Below are 21953 nucleotides of genomic sequence, written 5' to 3' on the forward strand. Positions count from 1 at the left end.
AACCAGCGGCTCAGCCCGGCCCTGTCTCACACGTAGATATTTAAACGTGTTTATTAACTGCGGGGAAGTCAGAGCCAAACAACAGTGTCACTTTAGCACTTTTCATAAATGGTTGTTTGGATGGTTTTAAAATCTAAACAGTCCATCGAGCGTGAAATTGAGAAGCACAGCCACCCTACGCATAGGCTGGTGTTTCCCTCAGGGGTTGGCTCCTGAGGAGCCTTTGGTGTCGGTGTTGTCCCTTCCCAAGGGACCTTGGTGTTGTCCCTCTCTCAGGAGCCCTCGGTGTCGGTGTTGTCGCTGCCCGAGGTGTTCTCCCAGTCCGCCTCGTGGTGCCGGTCCTTGGGCACCCTTCTCATTGCTCTTTTTCTGAAAACGAGACCAGACATACCATTTTTAGAAGGTATCTTCTGCAAACAAGCAGCATTTCATACTGTTAGTATGTATTAGTCCCTTTTGCGATTCATTTTATGCCCTCCATGAATCAAGCTTGGTGACAGGAAAGGGGAAATACAAATCATGGATATTTTCCAGGGAAGCCCTGCTTACTGCAGCGCAGACCTTCGGTAACGCTCAAAGCAGTCCTTCATCCTTCTCCTCTCCTTTTCTGCCAGTTCCTCGTTGGCCAAGCCACACTCCTTGAAATGGATACGAATTTATTCCTCATCAGATCAACTCAGATCAGTATTAACACAAGGTTGCTTCCTTCATCTGCACAGTCAAGTACAGCAGGTTCTTTATTGTGTGGGCAGGATTGTAACACTTCTGTTTCACATGGGTTTACTACATTTATTCCTTCACATTTGTAAATTTGGGATTCTTTTTTCTACACCAAAAGTAATACTGCAGACAATTAAACTGGAAAACATCCCCACCCAGAGATGAAGGGAAGAAAGTAATTAGAGGAAGTTTTTATGCACAAATGGAGAAATGTCCCCTGTAAATGTTTTGCTGTTCAGAGTTCACCCTTTTTGGAGGGTGGATTCTGCACTAAGTGCTCAGAGTTTGATAAAGCAGGAGCTGATGACACGCTTCTCTAAGCTGGTAAATCCATAATTAATGAGAACATTAAAGATCACAAACCCCAGCCATAGTAAATAAGAGCCCACAAAGATTCTCTTACACTTGGTGATTTTGGGGGCAGATTGCTCTCTCGAGGGCTAAGTTCTTCGTTTTCTCCTTCCAGGCAATCTTCTGAAAGATGAAAAAAACACAGCTTTAGTCAGGGTTGCCATTGCAAAATAACTTCTCCCTGCAGCAGTCCTTCCACAGAAGAGCTGTGATGTAACTGCACAGAGTCCACAGCAGAACTGAAACCAAGCCCAAAGCACTCAGAACTTCATCCTGTGATAAATCACAAGTCACTTCTCATTTTAATTGAGCCCTGAATCTTGCCCAGGATGGTGGAATTCCCCACCACACTCGGGAAGGGACACAGCTTTCCACTTCCTACTTAAGCAGGAGCAAAACAAACCTTTGCCAAGCAGCTCCTGTGCTCAGTGCATTAAAAATAATATTCATGTCAGAGGTCACCATAAGAAACATATTAATCATTATTTTAACCATAATTTGTCCCTGCTCCCCAAGTTGTGAATATCCTGGCACTTCACACCAGACCATATTTTGGTGAAACTCCTTCTGTAGTGACCAGCTGTCACGATACACATTTTCAAACTGAGAGAAGTAGAACAATAAAAAAGCCTTTTTGGAACAGTGTCTTTCAGTTTCTGTGAAAAATCTCCCATCATTTAGATCTTCCAGGAGAGCAAAACAGAATGGACCATCCTCTCCAGAACTCTACTCAGTGTTTTACCCTTACTTTTAGCTGTCTGTGTATCTTCATCCAGGTGACTGTGAAGAGCAAGCTGTGAGACAGAAACAGAGCAAGAACATCAGAACTGTCCCTCAGTCTGTATGAGCAAAAAAAAGGAATATAAACCCCAGGACATGCTAGAACCAACCTCTCCCTGCTGCTGCCAGCAAACAGCAGAGTGAGCCAGGAGTTACAGATTTACTCATAGATTTATCCTCCGTGAGTAGATCCAGCTTCCTTTGGCCTCATTTATACTTCTGGCCTCCAGACAATGTGGCAATCACTCCCTCACTGAAGTTATGAACTAAGTGAAACTCTTTACTATTGATGGCCCCAGGGTAAGACTTATTTTTGCCTGTTCTCACACAAGAGGGAAAATTAGAAGCAATTCAAAACAATTCAATTCCCTCGATTTGCTTTCACTCAACAAATCTCACTGACTAATGCCATAACTGTGTCCTACACTTAAAATTTCAGGACACAGGGAGATTCTGTCACTGTTTTGCTGCCTCTGGACCTTTTGATGTCACTGAAATAAGCCTGAGCTGTGAGAAACTGCTGATACTTGGGGAACTGAGCACAGGTGAAGAATATGAAACCATCCCAGAGGAAAGTGAAAGGTAAACAAGGCACCCTACTCACTTCCTGGGAATCTCTGGAGGAGGTGTCATCCAGGTCAGAGGTCTGAAACAAAACCAGTATAGATTAATCGTTCCTCATAAGCAAGGAAGTGACAGCAAGGGAACATACAGGAGACTGAGAGCTCCAGAAAACACAGAAGTGTGGATTTGCTGCCTCCTACACTCCTGTCTGGCCACTCGAGAAAGTACACAAGATGCCATCTTAATTAAAATATATCTAATTTAGTTCCAGAAAACTTAGCTCCCCATTTCATCAAAATGGCTCACATCCAGTCTCTAAATAGAGTCACTCTTTGGTGGTTGAGGAACCCCTCATCACCTTTGGAAATGCTCCAAATACAAACATAGCTGGCCTTAGCTTGCATCTGCCCAGCTTTTCCATGCCTGGAACCAGGGTGAGATCATAGAAACCATCCTATCTTTCATTTTCTAAACTCAGCATTTGCACTGCAGTGGTTTTAATTAATTTTGATGGTGGCTCAAGCAGGTGGTCACTGCCTGCTGAGCTGGAGCTGCTCAGGTGCAAAGGCTTGGGAACAGCCACAGTCTGACCCCATCCTCAGCTTCTCAATCCCATCAAGGGGAGGAGAGTTATACCGGTGTGGGCAGCTCCAGCTGCAACCTTTTCAGCTTGGCCTCAGTGGCCAGGAGCTGACTATCCTTCTGGAAGAGCTGCAGCTGCATCTCGTCACATCTCTCCCCCAGCTCCCGGATCTGCTTGCGGTAGGCGTCCTTCTCCACCAGGTTCTTGGAATACTGCACGTGGAACTGCTCTCGGGTCAGGAGAGCCTGTGCAAAGGGACAACATGTGGCATTCACACAGCAGCACAGGCAGGGCTGCACTGTCTGCCCACTTCAAGCAGCAAAGCAGTGATAAGCAGTGAGGAATATGTTACCACCTCATCTCTCTCCAAAGCCACTTCCTCCATCTGCTGCAGAACAGCTTCAATCCGTTTTTTGTACATCTGGGAGTCCTTCCTCAGAGATGTGCACTGTAGCTCCAGCACCTCTTTTTCCTCTGCAAACTGCTGAGACAAGGTCAAAAGCACCTGCTTGTGGGCAGAACCTGAGCCCGACTGACCCCACACCTGCTCTGTGCCACAGATTGCTCTGGCCAGAGCTCTTTGGGGTGTCTGAGCTGTCACCTGCCACACACAGAGTGTTAAAATACAGGTACTACAGTAGGAGCAGCAGGGATTGCTCCTGAGCAGCTGCTCTGCTCCACAGGCAAGACAGTGCAGGTGCTTCACCTGCCTGTCTTATCCATGACCCTCAGCAGGAATTTGAACAGCAGCACCTACTTTGTCTTGGAGCACCTTGGCTCGGTGCAGCTCCTTGCGCAGGCTGTAAATGGTGTTCACCAGCTCCCGGCGCTCTTCCAGGATCTGGCTGCAGTCATTCTCCAGCATATCCTTGGAGAGGCTCTTCTCCAAATTCTGCTCCCTGGCGACCTGCAGGACAAAGGAAGAAGTGAGACAGGGCCACCATCTAACTCTGTATCGATTCTCTCCTCTCAGGGCTCTATCTGACTTGGGCAACAGCTGACCCCCACAATCTTCACTGCAGCATCGCTGCCCTGGCTGCTACAGACAATCCCTTGAGTCCCTACCCAACCACCCTACCAACCTGGAGAGTGTTTTCCAGCTCCTGGTTCTTGGCCAAGAGCAGCTCCTTCTCCTGCTGGATCTCCCACACCACCTCGTGGCTGGGGCGCTGCTCTATGGCATGTTTCAGCTTCATCGTGTGCTTCCTCTCCAGCTTGCAGTCATCCTCAGCCTTCATGAGGCTGTGCTTCAGGTGATCGATCTATGAGAAGGTTCAGAGCTCAGCAAGAGCAAGGAGGAAGCTCTGGCCTGCAAAAGCAGTTCTCACTCTGTTCCCCAGACAAATGTGGGGCAAGTTTCTCCCCAGCTCTGTTTTCCTCAGGAAATGTTGTGCTCTGGGAACCAGAATCCTGCCTGTGTGCTAACAGATATATGTTCCTGTGCTACCTTTGTGAGAGCAGCCTTGTGTGAGGGAAAGACTGGTCATTATTCATAGCACAGCTTGTAAAACACAGGAGGGCTGAGCTAGAGACCACGAAGACACATGCTAGAGAAGATGCTCAGTGCTTCATGCAGGACTGGAACATCATTGGCAAAGACAAGGTGCTCAGCCCAGCCTCCCAGGGGCCAGGTAAGAAGGGGGAAGCTGGAGAAACTGTGACTGACCTCTAGCAGCAGGTCCCTGTTCTTCATGAGGGCCGCACTCTTCTCCTCGCTCTGCTTGGCGTAGCTCAGGGCCAGGTTGTAGTTCTCGTCCTTGCACTTCCGCAGCTCCTTGCTCAGGCTGTCCCTCTCCTCCTTCATCCTCTGGGCCCGCTCCTGGTGCTTGCGGAGCAGGCTGTCCCTGACCCACATCTCCCTGAGGGCGTCCTCCTTGGAGTGCAGCCACACCGTCAGCTCCTGCGCCTTGCGCTGCTCCTCCTGCACCGCGCTCTGCAGCTTCATGATCTCGTTCATCAGCACCTGGCTCAGGCCAGACTCCCCAGCCGTGTCTGTTTGGGGGGCAAGGGTCACTCACTGCTGTCCTGGCTGCTGCCAGGCACACACTGAGCTAAGCTTCCCCTCCAGATCACTGCAACCAACCCTGATGATGTGTGATCAAATTATCCCCACTGTGCCTCTCTGCTCTGTGCCTTCCTGCACCACAGAATCATTGACACAACGGGCGGAAGGAAGAATTCAGCCTTCTGTGTCCTCCTCCCCCTCCCCAGTCCAGCCAGTGACACCAGGGCTGTTCTTCCCAGAACCCCTCCTCCGAAGCACACAGGGAGCAGGGCAGGGAGTGCTCCCGACTCCGCACAGCAACACCAAAGGAAGAGATGTTGTTGAGAACACAAACATTACCTATAATCATAGAGAAAACCCTGCTGGGCTCTTTGCCAGTTATTTTCTTGTACAGCTGGGGATAATAAAGCTCCAGACTCTCCATAAACGCCTCAAAGCCCTTGTGTCCTGTTCGCTGAAGAATGTCCAGAAGAACACCTGAAATAATGGCCACAGGAGATTCTGTTCAGTTATTTCTCTCTTTACCTGTTTGTAACGTTAAAAAAAAAGGCTTCACTTCCTCCACATACAAAAGTCCCTGAGATCCAATCACAGAATCAATTAGGTTGGAAAAGACCTCTTGGCTCACTGAGTCCATCCTATGACTGAACACCACCTTGTGTAGACCATGGCACCAAGTGCCACATCCAGGCTTTGCTTAAACACCTCTAAGGAGGGTGACACCAGCACCTCCCTGGGCAGTCCTTCCAATGTCTAACTCCCCAGACAATCCCAAACCAATGGCCTAGAAACTACACAGAAGTATTTGAAGTGCTCCCACCTGCCTTCCGTTTGCGCATGACCAGGCTGGGGTCATTGAGAACCTGCTCCTCATCATCCGGGCTGAGCACTTTGCACTGGCGCAGGTAAGGGGTGATCCGGGAAGGGTCAATCACAGAGATCAGCTTCACACGGAAGTTCTCCAGGTTATTCCAACAGATCTCATCATTATCCTCTTCCAGCATGTCAGCAGTGAGGGGAACCAGTGAGCAGCGTTGTCCTGTCTGGAAAAAAAGAACCAAAAAACAAACAAGCGGACCTTGAGCCTCTCAGAGCAGTGTGGCAGTGGTGGTGAAAGCAAGGATGTTCACAGACTGAGAATGCAGATGTGTCCTAATCAGCTGTTGCCTCTGCTTCACGAGCAGTTCGCTCTTCCCTCTCCACCTCACAGCATTTGAGATCCCTGCGTTCTGTCTGACCACGCGGACACCAAATCTGACACCCACGAGAGCTGACACTTTACCTCAGAGCCATAAAATAATCTTTTATTCCCTGTTAATATCAGCCATTCTGTATCACCAACCTGTGCCTCTGCAGTCACAAACCTTGATTCTCCTCCTGTGTCCTGGCTCTGAGAAAACCTGTCTTGGGGGCAGCCTCCCTCTATATTTTGACTAGAGAAAAGATGATTCCAGGATCAAAACTGGTTTGAGAAAAAAGGGGAAACTACTCAGCTATACCCTGAGACAGGAAAGGGAAGGAAAAGAGAGAGAGATACATAAAAAAAGGGGAAGCCAGAATGGGTGATGGGGGAGGAGAAAGATGGTAATGGCACCATGAGTCAGCAGCGACACATGGGCAGCGATTTTAGATTAATTCTGGTTTTGTTTTCTAGTCTGTCCTACTCAAGTACGTACTGGGGTCCAGAAAGTTTCCTTGTGCAGTGGTCAGAAACACTGAAAAGAAGGAAAGTCACAGCCATAGGTGTGTGCAGCTGACTTCAGGGGATGAAACAAGCCACAAAACTAGAAGAAAGAGGCTCTTCAAAGGCTTTCCAGGTGCTAACATCTTTATCCAAGAAAACAGGTGGCAGCAAGAACTCGCTCTTGGTTAGGAGTTCAGCTGAGAAGGATGCTTTCTATATTGATGCCTCTAATTTTGGATGTCCTCAAGCTTCCAGTATGACAACTCGGTATTTTGAGGGGAAGGGAGTCAAGTCTTGGCAAAGCAAGGAACACAACCCATCATTCCCAAATGACAGGCTGTGGCCTTGGAAGCACTTAGAGGAGCAGCCCAGCAAGCAGCATTGTGACGATGCTGAGCATCACCAGGAGACCTGTGCCTGCCTCCCCACCTTCCCACAGCCCTGGAGCTGAACCCAGAACTCACTCAGAAAGTGTGTTTTAAAAAAGCCTGGAGAGCACACAGGCTCCGATGCCATGGCAGCATGACACATGTTCCCATTAGCTTCCCACTCCACTCTTTGTTCTGCTTTCTAAGTTTATGGAGAGTTTTTCCATGTTATCATTAGGAGTAGGGCAGAGATGCTCAGAGATTCTTTCAGCCTGTGTTTCTTGTCATTAAATTAGCTTTACACTAAAAAAAGATGCAGTACCTGTGTCAGCTGTGCCCTTGTTGAAGGTAATCAGAGTGTCTGTTAATTGACCAGTTAGGCTTGTGAGGTTTTATTCTAGTGACAAATCAATTTAATCCTGAAAAAAGACAAAGACAGCTGCTGCTTATACAGTTTTCCCACAATCAAATTACAAGAGCACCTTTTGAGCAGCTTTTGCAAAGGCCAACAATCGTTTAGAGCACAGCTCACCTTTCCCACCAGTGCCTCACTGTAACAGCCTGGGCACAGCACCCACAACTGTGCAGCAGCTCCTGCCACAGCTGAATTTCCTGGAAAACTGGTATCTGTACTGGCTTATGGAAAACAGAGTACACTGCAAGAGGAAAGCCATTCCACAATCATTCCTATTGCTCCCCAATGTCTTGACACCAAGTGACAGCAGCATTGGCACCCAGTGACCCTCTGCCCCCAGCTCTGCCTGAAGAGACCTCACAGAAAAGATGGAACTCCCAACACAGCTCCCCACCACACTCAGGGAAGTTCAGTCAGTGCAGTGGAATGAAGCTTTCACAGCACTTTCCTTCTAGATTTTATCAGCTTTGCCTCAGCTAACCTTGCACCTCTCTGCAAGACAGAAATTGCTGGGTTATAAATGAAGAAACAAGTTTTTTTTAAGTGATTTGTGATGTCTGTACAGGGCAGGCTGTGGAAGAATCAAGAATCCTAATTCAATCCTGCAGTTTTAGGCACATGAATATTCATTCCCCACGTTCTCCCTGGTTTTCATGCAGCCTGAAAACTTCATTTTTCTCATTAGCAATCACTCATACACACATTATTAAAAGCACTATTTACCAGGAAAAAAACCCACACAGAATACATCAGTAATTTTTAAGTGAGAAAAATAAAACATCTGTATTTCAACAAATACTTAAGACTCATTTTGATACAAAATTAATCTGCTGCTTATTCCACAGTATTCAGTCAGTTACCAAGCAAAGCCACTTTCACAGCACTAAAAACCACCCAATTAACATATTCTGAACATGGATAAACATTCACATAAATAGGGGCTAACACAAGAAGGAAATAAATAACCACCATTGCTTGTTTCCCCAGATTTCCAGCAATATTCCCCCCCCCAGCATCTATGACAGGTGTGAGTTTGAAAGAGCAGAAGTCTGTGCCTGAAAGATTTCCCTCCAGCCAGCTTCCTTCATTTTTGCACCTTGCCTACAGATGCAGACTTTGTTGAGGGATGGGAAAATCAATCCAGCATTTTCCTCTTCCCCAGGTCCATCCAGTCAGCGTGTTGGAAGTGATAAAGGTGAACAGTGCAAAGATTATCTCCTTCCCGCCATGCAGGAAGGCAGAGCTCATTCCAGTGACTCCTGTAACAAAGCACAAACAGCTCCTATCATTCACAGCATTTTCACAGGGAAGTTGCCCTTTTGGAGTTACTAAAATGAATTTTCAAGAAAAAAAACACCCCAACCAGTCTCATCTGACAACCACATGAATCAAACACCGTTCATGTTCATTCCATCCAGTGCTCCAAAAGCCTCAGCAGAAATTAGGACATCACCCATTCGTACCCTACAGAAGGTGGCCTGCTATAACCATAGAGAAATGAAGCCAAATAGGGGAAATAAACCCCAAACCCCACTAAATTGTTCAAGGATGAAGTATTAAAGAAAAACTCCACTGTCAAGCCCATAGAGTGCTACCAACTAGGTGCATATTAAGTAGGCAGAGCATGAACTAAAAGGCTGCCAAATGTTTGAATTTCCCGAGTCTGATGTATAATTTTATCATAGAGACATCAACTTTCCCTCTCCCCAAAATACTATCAGCCTTAGGCTGTGACAATGGTGAGTGTAGAACTCTGTGTCCTCAGGGAACAAGAGCAGAGATCATTTCAGTCCTTTCCTGGGGTCATGATTCATTGTCTGAGCTGAACCACAGACAAATGTGGTTCAGCTTCTCAGCAAGAAGTACAAACCACTGACTAGCTACTCACACATTTCCTTCTCATAACCTCCTCCTCTTCCTGAAGCGGGCACTTCTCCTAATTTGAGGAGCTCTGGCATCAGCCACATCAGTGCAGGAGCCCAAGGCAGACTGAGCAGCGCTCTCTTCAGCCCTCATGCCCTGCAACAGAAGCAAGGTAGATGATCAACACCACAAGAACTGCAAATAACCCCTTCAGCCACCTTTTTATTTTAGGGAGCTTGGCAAGATTTCTAAAACAGTTTTTCATTTACCTTCACAATGAAGCATGGGACAACACTCCATTACCAATGTCAGAGACAGCACAAAATATCAGAGTTTTCAGAGTGAGAACAAAGGCCTGATTTCAAAAATGCAAGTGTCAGGGCAGCAGATTATAAACAGAAAGGGGAAGGGAGCTTTGATACCCACTTCTGGGAACTGTCATGGCAAGTTTAAGGTGCCATACAAACCATGGGCTTTTACCCTCCCAGCTGAGCTGCAGAGCTTTTCCTTGCATCAGCTGTAAAACTGTGTTTATTCAAAAGGACCAAATTTCTGCTACACTTAAGAACAGTGGGGGTTTCCCCCTGGATTCCAGTGCAGTATTTATCTGGCAGTAACATTCTGCTTTTAGCCCTTGGAATCTGTTTTACCTGGTTTAGTAAATCAAGATCTTTGTCTCCAGGCTCATCCCCAAGTCTCCAATCCTCCTGTACTCCTGTTAATTCATTCCCACAGCTCTCTTCCTCAGACACTTCCTTCTCACTCTGCCACTCCTCATCATCACTCTCCTCATATTGCTTCCTGCTGGCTGACAGAGTTGTTGTCACTTTGGGAGGCGGCAGAGTTGCCAGGACAGCTGGGAGTGTGAAGGCTGCCAGGAATCTGGCTTTCAGCAGGAGGTAAGCAGGGTTATCACCCAGTTTCTGCTGCACCAGTTCTCCAATAGCATGGAAGACATCCCCAGTGCCCCCATCCCCACTGGCCTCAGAGGGCAGGAGAGAGGCTGCTTGTTCTTCCAGGGCTGCTTTCTGCACAAGGAGCTTTGAGAGGGTTTTTATGTTGCAGAGAAAAGGTGGCAAATAAGGCAGCCTGGTCTGCAGTGATGGCACCTGGACCCCTCGTTTCCCACTCAGCCACTCCTTCACCAGCCCCTCATCCTCCAGGGAGATCAGGCTGAAGTCAAGGAGATTTTTCTCTGCACTGGAAGTGCTTGGCTGGGGAGGGACGTCAGCACTTGGTGGTTTGGAGGCAATGGGTCTCTTCTTCCGTGCCTGGGCACCAGAGCAACCAGAGCTCCCTGGGACATTGCTGTGAGGAGCTGCAGCTCCTGGCTGGAGCACAACACACTTCCTGATGCTGTCTGGATTGGAGGATGATCTCTTTGTTGTGACAGAGTCACTGCTCTTTCCCAAGCTGGTGAGACTGGGCACGGGCTGGGAATCAGAGCCTTGAGTAATGGCAGGGGGCTGTGTTTGGGGCAGCACCACAGCACACGGGGCTGGGCTGTCAGCTGGAGGAGCAGCTGGAGGAGCAGAGGAGTCTGGAGCCATGGAGAAGCCATCTGAACATGAGGGGGTTACAGCAGAAACGCTGGATGTGCTGCATCCAGGACTCACTGAGGCCACAGGTAAGAGAACTGTGGACTGGTCATCCTTTCCCAAAGGAACTCCTGCCAGCTGGGAACTTGGCCCTTTTGTCTCTGCACTGCTGGGCTGAGGTGGATTTGCTCCAGCTGGAGTCCCTCCCAAACCACAGACATTGCCATTGGAAGTCACAGCTGGCTGACACTGACTTCCCCCAGCAGCACCTGGCATTCCTTGGGGAACACCCACCACAGTCTGCACAGCACTGGGGAGCAGAGCCTGGGGGGTGACAACCCACGCCAAGGGCAGGATGCTGTTGGGAATCACGGGTGAACCAGCTTGTGGAGTGACAAGAGCGGGCAGCAGGCTGACTGGCCTCTGCTGTGGCCCATTACTCTTCAGCTCACAGGTGACTGGAGTGGAAAGGGACAATTTGTTGGTGCCAGACTCCAGGCCAAGGGGCACCACTGTGATCTGCTGTGGCACAAAAGCCTGGTTTTGCAACACTGCTGAAGCTGAGCTACTGGCTGTGACTTGACCATTGCACCCTCGCTGGTCTGGGGCCTTCTCTGCTGCAGATGGATCCTTGCCCGGAAAACCCCTTCCTTCAGGGCTGCTTTCCAGAGCTTGCTCTTTTAGCTCCTTCTTAGACTGTAGATCTGTCCCTTGTGAGCAACCAGGGCTTTCCCCAGTTTCTGGCACTGCTGAGGAATGGTTTTCAGGCACGAGCGCAGAAGCAGAACCTGCAGAAGAAGTCCTTGTGGGCAATGGTGAACCCTGTACTTGGCTATCTGTACCAGCAGCTGCTGCAGGTTTGCTTGCTGCTTGTGCAGAGGGAATGATTTGCTGTGGTGGGTGCTGGATTATCAGAGGCCCTGAAACCAGCACCTGTGGGGCAACCAGCACTGTCCTCTGCATGGCCTTCTTGGCCTGGGACTCCCTTAAACGCTTCTCTCGCAGCAATTCCAAGACAGTTTTAGCCTTCCGCCCCTGCCCCTGCACGGCTGCACAGCTCTCCAAGGCACCAGTGGAAGGTTCTCGTGCTCTCAAGGCAAGAGGTCTCCTGACAGTATTCCTTGGTATGCCCCGCTGGGAATTCCTCTGGGAACAAGGCTGGGATGAATTGCCTGCAGAGGAAAGGAAATAAAATTACAATTAATGAACAGTATTTTCAAAAGCCGTTCTTCAGCTATTAAACATCAAGGGATGTGGCAAAATTCCTGTTTGTGAGAATTCCTACAACACCAAAGTTCTGATTTAATCAAGCCATGTCCTGACAACTGAACAAGTGGTAACTGCCCCCAGAAATCAAAAATGGGCCAGGAATGCACCTTAACACTCCACTGAACTGGTCCAGTGCCACTGGTCCCCCAGCCCTCCAGGGTTTTTTCCAGTCCTTACCAAAGGGGAACATGTTTAAAGATCCAAGAGTAGCAAAAATGAGCATGACAATGGGGGTTTGTCCCCAGAGTTCTCCTTCAGTTAAACTGGTCATTAATGTAACAGTGATGAATTACGTGAAAGTTCTTGCACATCATAAAAATAGGTACCTGAAGAAGTCTCCGTATTTTGGGAAGCCTGTAAAAAAATTATATTAAATTATACTTCTGATAAATCTAGAGATGATTAAAACAGCACAGATGTGAATCAAACCTACATCTGCCAGCTCCTGGCCATACAGCCAGCATGTTGTTCTGCCTCTGAACCAAACCAAACTGCTAACACACATATAAACTGTGTGGCCACACAATTAAAGTGTTTACTTGGCAATACTTCAGTGGGAAAAGCTTAAAAACACAATACCTGCTGAGGACTCCTTGCATTAGCCTTAAGCAGCTCCAACTGCCTCAGCTTCCTCTCCTTAATAATTTTCATACAGCCTTTGGTATCAATCTGGAAGAGCTGCAAGGTGAAAGCTTCATTAACATTTGAGTACAAAAATGTTTTGTGGGATCAGTGACAGAACAAGATAGATGGGACATGCTTCCCATGCAAGATTCTGGGGGCATTTTACACTTACAGAAAAAGCCCTGGCACGATCAGATTTTGGATGCAGGACTTATTTAAGAAATTTCATATGCAAGCCATGAGGGCAGATGAATCCATTAATTAGATTATTTGTTTAAGAAACAAAGATAAACCATTTATTTAAGCCTCAAATGCTGGAAAATAAAGACTAGCACTGTTTGAAAGCAAGTAATGCTATTAAAACAGTAAAACTTACCTGAATGAGCAGTGCAAACAGGGGAGTGCTAGTAAGACTGACTGACTTAACCTTCTCTTGAATAGCAGCAGCTGGAAAGAAATCCGACATCACAATCAGCTGGGAATTCACTCAGAAGACATCAGAAAGCAGGGACAAAGGTAGGATGGGTCCCCAGTACCTTTTGTCTGGTGAAAAGCCATCCTCCCAGCCTGCAAGGTGCGGGGCAGCAGCACATTGCCCACCCAGGGGGTCACTGCCATCAGCAGCTTCCTGTCCAGGCTCAGCCGCTTCCAGTGCTCCCTGGCCCAGCGCTGAGCTCTCTTTGGCAGCTCCTGCAGCCCCTGGACATCCTGGCCAACAGCTGCACCCACTCCAGGGGGTTTGGCTAAAAGGCTGCCAGGAGGTCTTAGCATCTTTAATTGCCGTGCATGAAAAAACACACAATTAAGAGTTCCCATTAGGAAGGTTCTGCCATTAGTCCCAGGACAAACTATTCACAGGACAGTTAGGACAAAAAACTGTGAGCTTTTCCTCTTGGGGTTACAGTGCAAGAACTATGATTATATAAAAAAAAATTCCTACTAAGCACAGCCTGGCAGTGCTCATGTCACAAGAGCAGACAACACACAAGAGGCACTCACAAGTCTCCTCTGGAAGCTCGTGTTATTCTTTAATATTGTTCTCACGTCCTCCAGGCTGACCTGCAGCACTTGTTTTCCACTCTGGGAAGCCTGAAGGGGAAAGCACATGAGAAAAGACAGAAGGAAAAATAACTCACAGAAAATTACTAGCACTGGATATGCACAGCAGGTACAAGTTTTCAACATTCCTGCTATTGAAGGTATCTTATTAAATGAAATCAACCCTGACGTGAAGACCTTTACTTTTAATCCTTGTGCATCATCGCAACACCAAATGCCTATTTCATAAAAGTTTTGTGTGAGGAATCCACCAAAACCCAAAAATCAGAACTTACTGGGTAATTATCTTCACATTTTTTGGCTTAACAGTACAAGGGAATGAACAGCAAGATGTTATCTGCTCACCACATCCTCCCCTTACTGCAGCAGCTGCACTTCCCTTCTAACTTCTGATCCAAGCTCCCATCCCAGCTCACCCTGGCCATCACTTCCGCTGCATTCTTCACCACCACGTCTGTGGAATGGGGCTGTGCAATGCCCTTCAGCAGGGTGTACAGCTCAGAGGATTTATCAGCAGCTCTGTCTCCATCACAGGCTGCCCTTGGAATGTCACTGCAGCTGGTCCCTGCACCAGCCCTCGCAGCAGAGAGGAGGGACTGGATTTGGTATCTCTCTCCCGTTGCCTCCTGCATGTCAGTCCCTGTTGGGATCCACAGGTCAATGCTGGGGACTGCATACTCCTTCTTCCTTGTGGTGCTGGTCACCTCCTCCTCCTCTGAGCTGTCTGTCAAGTTCAGCTCCATGTCCTCCTCACTGCTGCTCTCTGAAGGGCTGGAGCTCTCCTCAGCGTGACGCCGTTTGGTCGCCCCAGATCTTTTCTTCTTGATTTAAACAAGCACAGACAAGTTTTAGTCAGTGTCCACCCCTGCCTTGCAACTTTCTCAAATCAGTAAGCTTCCTTTTTCAAAGGAAGCAAGATTTTGGAAATAAGACCACCTTCAATATGGTCTTAAGCAGCCAGAATTTCTCAAGTGACTGGGACTAAAACTAGCAATTCATGAGGTACAGACATGAAAACCTACATATATCCCATCCTTACAGGCATTGCAAGGCAGTAAAGAATTCTAGATAATATACAAATATATAGCAAATTTACTTCAGCCCTTCAGAACAAAGGCTGCTTTCCACATCAAAAAATTAAACTGTGAAATCCACAACAAAAACCTTGATCATGTGAAATCAATGTCATTTTTAAAATTGATTTCATAGGATTCTACTTTTAGGTTAGAGAAACTTAATTGAAGAGATGGGACTGTGACATAGCAGGATTTCCACAATACCTTAGCACCAATCATGAGTTTCCACTTGCTCAGGCATTGGGAGCCAGTCCGATGTGGCAGCTCGGAAGCTATTTTACTCCAGTGACCTGAAAAGGATGCAGAACATTTTTATTTGTGCCACAAACTCAGCAGCAGGCCTTTCAGTGCAGCCATCACACACATATTATACATTTCCATGGATAAGAGACAGAGTTACTGCATGAATGGATCTCAAATCCTTAACACCCACAACACACAACACAAAGAAGTTGCAATCATCAGTACAAAGCAGAGCCTGCAGGGCTTACAATGAAAGAGGAGAAAACCTCAATGACACCTCTAAACCTGTATAGATTAAGCCACAGAAACACCTACCCAGGCCATGTTTTTGAACCAGCTCAATCAGCTGCTCCTCTTCCTCCAAGCTCCACTTGCCTTTCTTTACATCCCAGTGCAATGCTTTTAAGTACCTTCAAAATGAAGACATTGCAGTCAGGAACATTCAATCCTGCTTGTAAAAATCAGATCATCACTGCACTCCAAGGCTGAACAAACCCAGCATTCCTAATCAGAGCTTTCCCTTGGTTAAGGGGCTGGTACCGGGCCTGAACTCACCGGTCCCGGCACTGGGCGTCGCTCCTGCCCGGCACCTCCGTGCGGATTTTGTACCAGTCCTTCGCCCCGTACTTGGTAACTGCTGCCATCAGCATCTGTGGGCATCAGACAGAACAAGAGCTGAAATCCTCACCAGTATCAATCCTAACAGGCCTGAGACAGCAGCAGCTCTATTTGTTTCCTGTGCAAATCTCTGAACAAAACTTTTAGAGGCTTCTAAGCCCTCTTAAGCTGTAAAGTGCCCACCTTGGTCTATTTTACACTTCTCTGTGCCACTGCTAAAGCTCAGATAGAGCCATGCCACACCTCAGCAGTCTAACACTGCCACCCTGCAATTCCAGGCCCAGAGAATGGAGCTTACAGCATCTTCCTCTGCTGTCCAGGGTCCTTTCTTCAAGCTGGGGTCCACATTCTTTGTCCAGCGGTAAATCAGCTGAGCAGAATCTCTTCCTTCCATGTAATAAGCAACTAGAAATTAAAAGGTTTATTTAACTCTGTTGTAATTAATATTTCTTCCTTTATCTGGACAACAGTTACAAGCAGTGACTGTCATAAGCAGCACTTTAATCTCTCAAACAACGGTGCTCAAGCAGCTTCAGCCAAATTTCCAAGATGGATACAGGGTCCGAGAGATATTAAGTTCTTGCTGATATAAAGAAACTTCCAGGCAGGTACAGGAAGCTTCCACCAAGGAAAAGAGAATGGGAGAATGAAGCATTCCAGGTGAATGGAAGGTTTGTCACTTACTTTTCTTGTATGGGATATGGCTTCCCATTCTCATCTCTTGAACAAGCTCTAAAAGCATCTGATCCTCATCCTTGGTCCATTCTTTCCTTTTTAAATCTTTGTTATAGATTTGGTACTTCTGCAAGCACTGGAAAGGTGTCCTGTTTGTCTTAACACAAGGTAAACAGAGAGAAGCAGGTAACTGGTTATTTATGAGGACAAAAAGCAAAAGGGAAAAGCTAAAGTACCAAACGTTTTTGGTACTGTTCTCGGACACTTCTCAGAAAGCATTAATTAACAGTGAATTAGCATTAACATGGTTTTTTAAACCTGACACGAGGCAAAGTACAGCCAGAATGAACCAACCTGTCACCTCAGACCTTACCCCCAGCTCCTGGGCAATGGTCTGCCAGTCCAGGTAGTTGTGTTTAGCAGCTATCTGCTTCAGCCTCTCTATTTCCTCCTCAGTCCATTCCTTTTTGTTGATGCTTGGATGCTCCCAATTTTGCCAAAACTTCCTCAGTTCTTCTGAGCTACGTTGTCCATCAAACTAAAAGAAACAACAAAAATACATTTAGTCTCAGAGCTGAGATTAAGACACCTGGACAAACAGGAAAACCAGTATTTTGCATTCCAGGTATGTCTTATTGCCAAGTTTTCCAGAATTAAATCCCCAAATTTAACAAGTTGAAATCACTTAACAGTCAGCTTGCAGAAATGCAAGCTGGAAACACTGGATGCAAACCAGGTCAGGTGGTTCTCCAGAGAAAGGACACAGATATCAGAGGCAGTAAAACAGCTGATCCCCCAACTCACATGGATGTTTGAAATCTTGTCCCAGTCATGCTCATCGAATCTGTTTCCTATTAAGTCACTTTCTGGGAGTTGGCTAAAGCAGAAGGTACAAAGAAAAAGACAGAACTGTATTAAATGGTTAATTAAACACTTTGTCTTCTTGATCCTGCCTCATCTCATTCCTCCCACCTGTTCCTGACTTCCACAAGAAGGGAACACTCAGATTAGCAAGAGAAACAATTAATCCAAATATGTTGCTCTAGATTAGTTCACGAGCAAAAGCTCAGAAGTACAAAAAGTTTCAGAGCTCTCTGGTCCTTTGTTGCTAAAGTAAGAACCACTTAAAGCAGCACCTCTCTACTGGGTACAGACACTACACTTTGTGTATCAAGGCCCAAACACATTTCTTAATAAAGAACTGTGGAGATGAGAGAGCTGCAGAGCCTCAACAGAACTTAATTTTTTACAAGCCAACACAAATAAACATTTCTCCAAATGTCACATCTAGAAGTGGAAGGAGAGAACTTTTAGAGCACAACTCTGAGACATTGCATTTTTCACCAAGAACACAGAAAAACTTCTTACTTAATTGACTCTATTTCTTGCTCCAAGCCTTTGATTTGCTTTTCCAAGGTCTGTTTCTCTGTTTCAGTCTTGACTTTCTCCAGTTTCTGATTCCAGTAACTCATCCTGTTCAAAGACATTTTTAGCACTACTTAATAGGACAGATGGGAATGAGGTCAATGGCATCAGAAGATGTACAGCAGAGACAGTTTCCCCATCAGTATCACTCCTCCCTTCAAGTTCATTTCCACACAAAACTGTTCTCCCAGGTTTTCCCACAAGGCACACTCATTACCTTATTTTTGCCCCTTCAATGCAATCACTGACCCAGAACACGTCTCAGATAAATAATTTTGGTGTTTACAGAGCAAATCAACGGTTGCTGCAACAGCAATAAAGACTGTGCCAGCTCCAGCACAGAAATCCCTTGCTGGACACACCATTAGGCCTCACCACATATCACAATTTCAACTTCAAGCCCTGCAAAGTATTTTAAGTTATACCACAGTGCCAATGGGAAGAAATAGATGGCTATAAAATCCCACAAACACAAACAACTAACACGGGAACTTGCTGGAGCAAGGTGGAATCTCCACATTTACCTTCTCCTCCTCTCCCATACAATGTTCTCAACAGGAGAAAAGAGGATTTTTGGGCAGTACTCACTTGAGCAGCTTTGGCTGGAGCAGGCGCTGCAGGCGGTCGCTCACCACGGACTTCTGCAGCAGCGTCTTCTCTCTAGTTTTCCCTAAATGAAACAGAGGAGCAGCCAGACATCAGAGCAAAACCACTGCCAAGAGACACCCTCTGCTCCCAGCACCCCTGGGAATGTCCTCCAGCTCTGCAGCGAGAGTTCTCTGCCCAAATCACCAACATCATGTCAGACTCGGGCAAGGCACAGCCTCCGGCTCAGTTTTATTGGGATCTCCAAAGAGACCCCGATAAAGGAATCACCCTGGGAGCATCTGGAGCTGCAGGTGTCCCTTGAATTTCTCTCATCTGGCCATGAATATATATGTTTGTTATATAGATATATACATGTTGTAGCTCTTCTAGAACACTTAACAGCACACAGACTTACTTACACTTGGCTGAATGCAGTTGTTCAAAGGATTTTATGCCCTGAGCTGCCTTTTCCTTGGCATCTTCATTGGAAGGAGGGCCCTGATGAGGATTAGAAAGGTTAGATACACTGGAGACTCAGACAAAATTACTGTTTCTTCTTAAAACTCCAGCATGAACTGCTACAAAAATGACTCAAACTTGGGCAAACTGTCACACTCAGTGTTGAGCTTTGTTAGCAAGAGCTCACATATACATAATTTAAACAGAAATATTACCAGGCATTGCTTGAATATATTAACATATAGATGGTGACACCTTGGCTACCACAAAAAGATCTCCTTTTACTGATGACTTTTTAAAAACACATGAAAAAAAGTACTAATAATTGCCCAAGAAAATACTAAAAAAATACAGAAAATTTCAGATACAGAGAAAACTCAGTTTCACAGACAGTCAGATTTCAATGAGTGCTTTAAACTGCAGCATGGAACTGGGTCATGGAGATGAACACAAATAAAGTTAAGTTGCAACCAAGAATGTTTAAGCCCCTGGCAGCTGCAATACCCTCAGAACTCACAGGGCTGAACAAACATTTCCAAAAGAGGGGGAGTGACAAGTGAGAGGAAAAAGGTTTCAGGCTGAGTGGTGACATTCAGTCACACAAGTGAAATTAGAACAGTTTAAACACATTACAGTGTGCATCTACCACTGAAGACATGTCAGTCTAGAAGCTGCTTATATTTACTTACAATTCCTGTTGTTTTATCCTTAAAGTATGGCTTCATAAAATGACCCAAAAACACATTTGCTGGTAGATTTCTGCCATCTCCTGCCTTTGCTGTTTTTGAACCATCAAGCTCACACATGATTTCCTTCTGCAATACAAGAATAAATTGAACAACATCAATGTCTCCTTCGAATTCCTGATTTCAGAGAGCAGTGGCTGAGCCACCACAAACATTCCAAGCAGGGTTCATCTGCAGCACCAGGCTGTAAATCAGTGCAAGAGTTAAAGGCAGGATTTGGAGCTTCCTGAGTTTACACAGTGCACTGCAGACGATTAAAGAGATGAATAAAATATTAACTTGCTACAACAAGCTAAAATACAACATGTAAAATACCCACTTTTGGTTGTAAGAAAGCATTGAAATGTCAGCCAAATAAACCCACATTAGTCTTGGGCTGGAGGGGAAGGAAAGATGGCAAATGGCCACCCAGAAAAGCACAGAAATGAACATTTCACTCCTGCTTTGCTCACCTGCTGTTCTTTGTTTTGTGCAATGAGCAGCTCCACTTCCTCAATCTTTTCCTTGATAATTTCCTGGTACACATAGTTCATCTGCAGGCAGGTTTCTGGATCCTGTGGCAGGCTTTCAATATCATCATCATCATCACTGCTGTCTTCTTCTCTTTCCACTTCCTTGAGGGAAATAAGGCATTTAGGGAGAAAAGAGAGAGAAAGAGCTGCTTTAAAAGCAGGTCTGTATCAACCAGTTCTGTAACTCAGCCCCTCCTCAGCTGAACCTGCTGAGTGACCACAGCCTGTGGGGTTTGCAGGGACACAGAGCAGCAGCACCAGAGCCAGCAGGCCTCTGACCCTGGCACTTGTCACAGGAAGAAATCTCTGACACTGAGTAACAAAATCCTGGGCAGGAATACCCAAACTCCAGGTCTTACTGAGCACAAAGCCAAGGCAATTGCCTGGATTTCCCCAGAAAAGGGTGAAGTTTCCCTTCCTCCTGCTCTCTTCAATAGACAGGTGGAAATACATGCTTAAAGAGAAAACAATTACCATTTCAGCATGAGAATCTTCATCATCATCATCTTCATTATCATCATCTGTTAGACAAAATACAAAAACGCTGATTATAGTGGGGTAAAAGAAAAGCTTTAAAACCAAATATTTTCAATTAAGACACACAGGAAAAAGCACCAGAGAGATGTGACATGACCATCAGAGGGTTTGGATCCTGACAACGTTGTCAAGTAAAAAGTGTATTTGGTTATATCCACTTATGTTATTTTTTTTTTGTCCTGGAGAAGGAAAAGAGCAGCTCTGGATAACTACAGCAACAACCAAGCTGCATCCTGGTCCTGCACACGAGAGGCTCCCGGGTGTGCAGCCAAGTGAACATTCCAAGCCAGGAGAAACACAAACTTCGCACCAGCAGCCCCTCAGCAACACTCGGGTGTGCTACAGACGTCCGGCTTAAGTTACACAGAGCCGCACGATCAAAGCACGGGTGGGTGAAGCCTCTCCGGACAGAGAGCTCGAACTGTCACCGATTCCTCTTGGCTTTGGAAAATGAACTTTAGGAGGCGCAGGAGGGCTGGGCGATGGTGCAGCTCACACAGCAGTTTGCGATGCTCGCTTAGGCCTCGCGATTTCACTGCTGGCGGTGTTTGTTGGGCTCTTGGGTGCAAAGGGAATGTGCAAAGTGCCGGCGCCGGCGGCTGCCTGGGGAGCGCCCCGAGCCCGCCCCCCGAACCCGTACCGGAGCTGAGGCTGGAGTCGGACAGGGCCAGAGGGATGTCGGCCCCGCCGGGCTGCAGGCTACGCTCCAGCTGCTCGATCTCCCGGCGGATCTTCTCCCGCTCCGCATCGAGGTCGAGGCCCTCGGGGGAGCGGAGGGGCCCGGCCCGGTCCGGCCCGCGGGACATGGCGGCACCGCCGCTCCCGGGGCTGCGCTGGCCCCGCCCCCCCGCTCCGCCAATCGCTGCTGCGCGTCCGGGTCAGCTGACCCCAGCACGTGACGCTGCGCAGCCAATCGGGGCGGGGGCCGGCGCACGTGCACGGCTGGGGGCGGCCCCGGGCCCGCAGAGCCCGCCCCGGGCCGAGCCTCCAGCGGGACCGCGGCACCGCCGGCCCGAACACCCACCCAACCACCGGCCCTTCCCCTCCACAGCCAGGGCACAGAACAGCAACGAGAGCCCCAGCCAAAACCTGCGATGCTCGCAGAGTCCCAGCCGAAACCTGGGGGAATTGTGGGGTGCGAGGGGGGAAGGGGCCGCGGGCCCAGCCCAGCAGCGACAGGGATATTGTCTGGTCCATTCGCGGGTCAGCGATCCGATGGCTGTGGCTGCACCGCGGGAAGGGATGGAGAAG

The 21953-nt window shown here is 47.3% G+C and overlaps 2 protein-coding genes across 6 annotated transcripts; both read right to left on the reverse strand.

The window, feature by feature from the left end:
- Positions 1-26: 26 nt before the first annotated feature.
- CARD9 (caspase recruitment domain family member 9) lies at positions 27-7346 on the reverse strand. 2 transcript variants are annotated; one of them, XM_032131167.1, is made up of 13 exons: positions 6368-7346; positions 5824-6046; positions 5343-5480; positions 4665-4990; positions 4081-4260; positions 3756-3905; positions 3354-3482; positions 3052-3243; positions 2456-2497; positions 1820-1865; positions 1124-1194; positions 550-638; positions 27-369 (listed from the first exon to the last, which is right to left on the reverse strand). In XM_032131167.1, the coding sequence occupies exons 2-13, from the start codon at positions 6005-6007 to the stop codon at positions 273-275; spliced, it is 1644 nt and encodes a 547-aa protein (XP_031987058.1). In that variant the 5' UTR covers positions 6008-6046; positions 6368-7346; the 3' UTR covers positions 27-272. The 2 variants fall into 2 exon arrangements, with proteins under 2 accessions (XP_031987058.1, XP_031987057.1); XM_032131166.1 differs by having other exon boundaries at positions 6346-7346.
- Positions 7347-7381: 35 nt separating this feature from the next.
- Positions 7382-21860, reverse strand: SNAPC4 (small nuclear RNA activating complex polypeptide 4). 4 transcript variants are annotated; one of them, XR_004244122.1, is made up of 25 exons: positions 21343-21860; positions 20640-20686; positions 20106-20267; positions 19597-19722; positions 18868-18946; positions 18449-18530; positions 17804-17908; positions 17240-17312; positions 16809-16973; positions 16445-16592; positions 16059-16165; positions 15698-15792; positions 15458-15552; positions 15104-15189; positions 14240-14644; positions 13764-13853; positions 13301-13535; positions 13141-13211; positions 12720-12818; positions 12467-12494; positions 9984-12043; positions 9359-9489; positions 8567-8729; positions 7588-7711; positions 7382-7474 (listed from the first exon to the last, which is right to left on the reverse strand). XR_004244122.1 is itself a non-coding variant. In XM_032131155.1 (23 exons), exons 1-22 carry the CDS (start codon positions 21506-21508, stop codon positions 9370-9372), a joined length of 4641 nt encoding a protein of 1546 aa, XP_031987046.1. In that variant the 5' UTR covers positions 21509-21860; the 3' UTR covers positions 8224-8729; positions 9359-9369. The 4 variants fall into 4 exon arrangements, 2 of the variants coding, with proteins under 2 accessions (XP_031987046.1, XP_031987045.1); XR_004244121.1 differs by lacking the exon at positions 7588-7711; XM_032131155.1 differs by lacking the exons at positions 7382-7474; positions 7588-7711 and having other exon boundaries at positions 8224-8729; positions 14240-14641.
- Positions 21861-21953: the final 93 nt, after the last annotated feature.

Source organism: Corvus moneduloides, chromosome 21 (genome assembly GCF_009650955.1).
Source record: "Corvus moneduloides isolate bCorMon1 chromosome 21, bCorMon1.pri, whole genome shotgun sequence".
Lineage (NCBI taxonomy): Eukaryota > Metazoa > Chordata > Aves > Passeriformes > Corvidae > Corvus > Corvus moneduloides.

Coding starts and splice junctions, on each gene's coding strand:
- CARD9 (XM_032131167.1), bottom strand. CDS start 6,007: ATGCTGGAAGAGGATAATGATGAGATCTGTTGGAATAACCTGGAGAAC. Junction 3,906..4,080: donor AGCTGGAAAACACTCTCCAG/GTTGGTAGGGTG, acceptor TTTGTCCTGCAG/GTCGCCAGGGAGCAGAATTT. Junction 3,244..3,353: donor TGGCTTTGGAGAGAGATGAG/GTGGTAACATAT, acceptor CCCTTTGCACAG/GCTCTCCTGACCCGAGAGCA.
- SNAPC4 (XM_032131154.1), bottom strand. CDS start 21,508: ATGTCCCGCGGGCCGGACCGGGCCGGGCCCCTCCGCTCCCCCGAGGGC. Junction 15,190..15,457: donor GGTTCAAAAACATGGCCTGG/GTAGGTGTTTCT, acceptor CATCCTTTTCAG/GTCACTGGAGTAAAATAGCT. Junction 12,044..12,466: donor AAATACGGAGACTTCTTCAG/GTACCTATTTTT, acceptor TTTCCTCTGCAG/GCAATTCATCCCAGCCTTGT.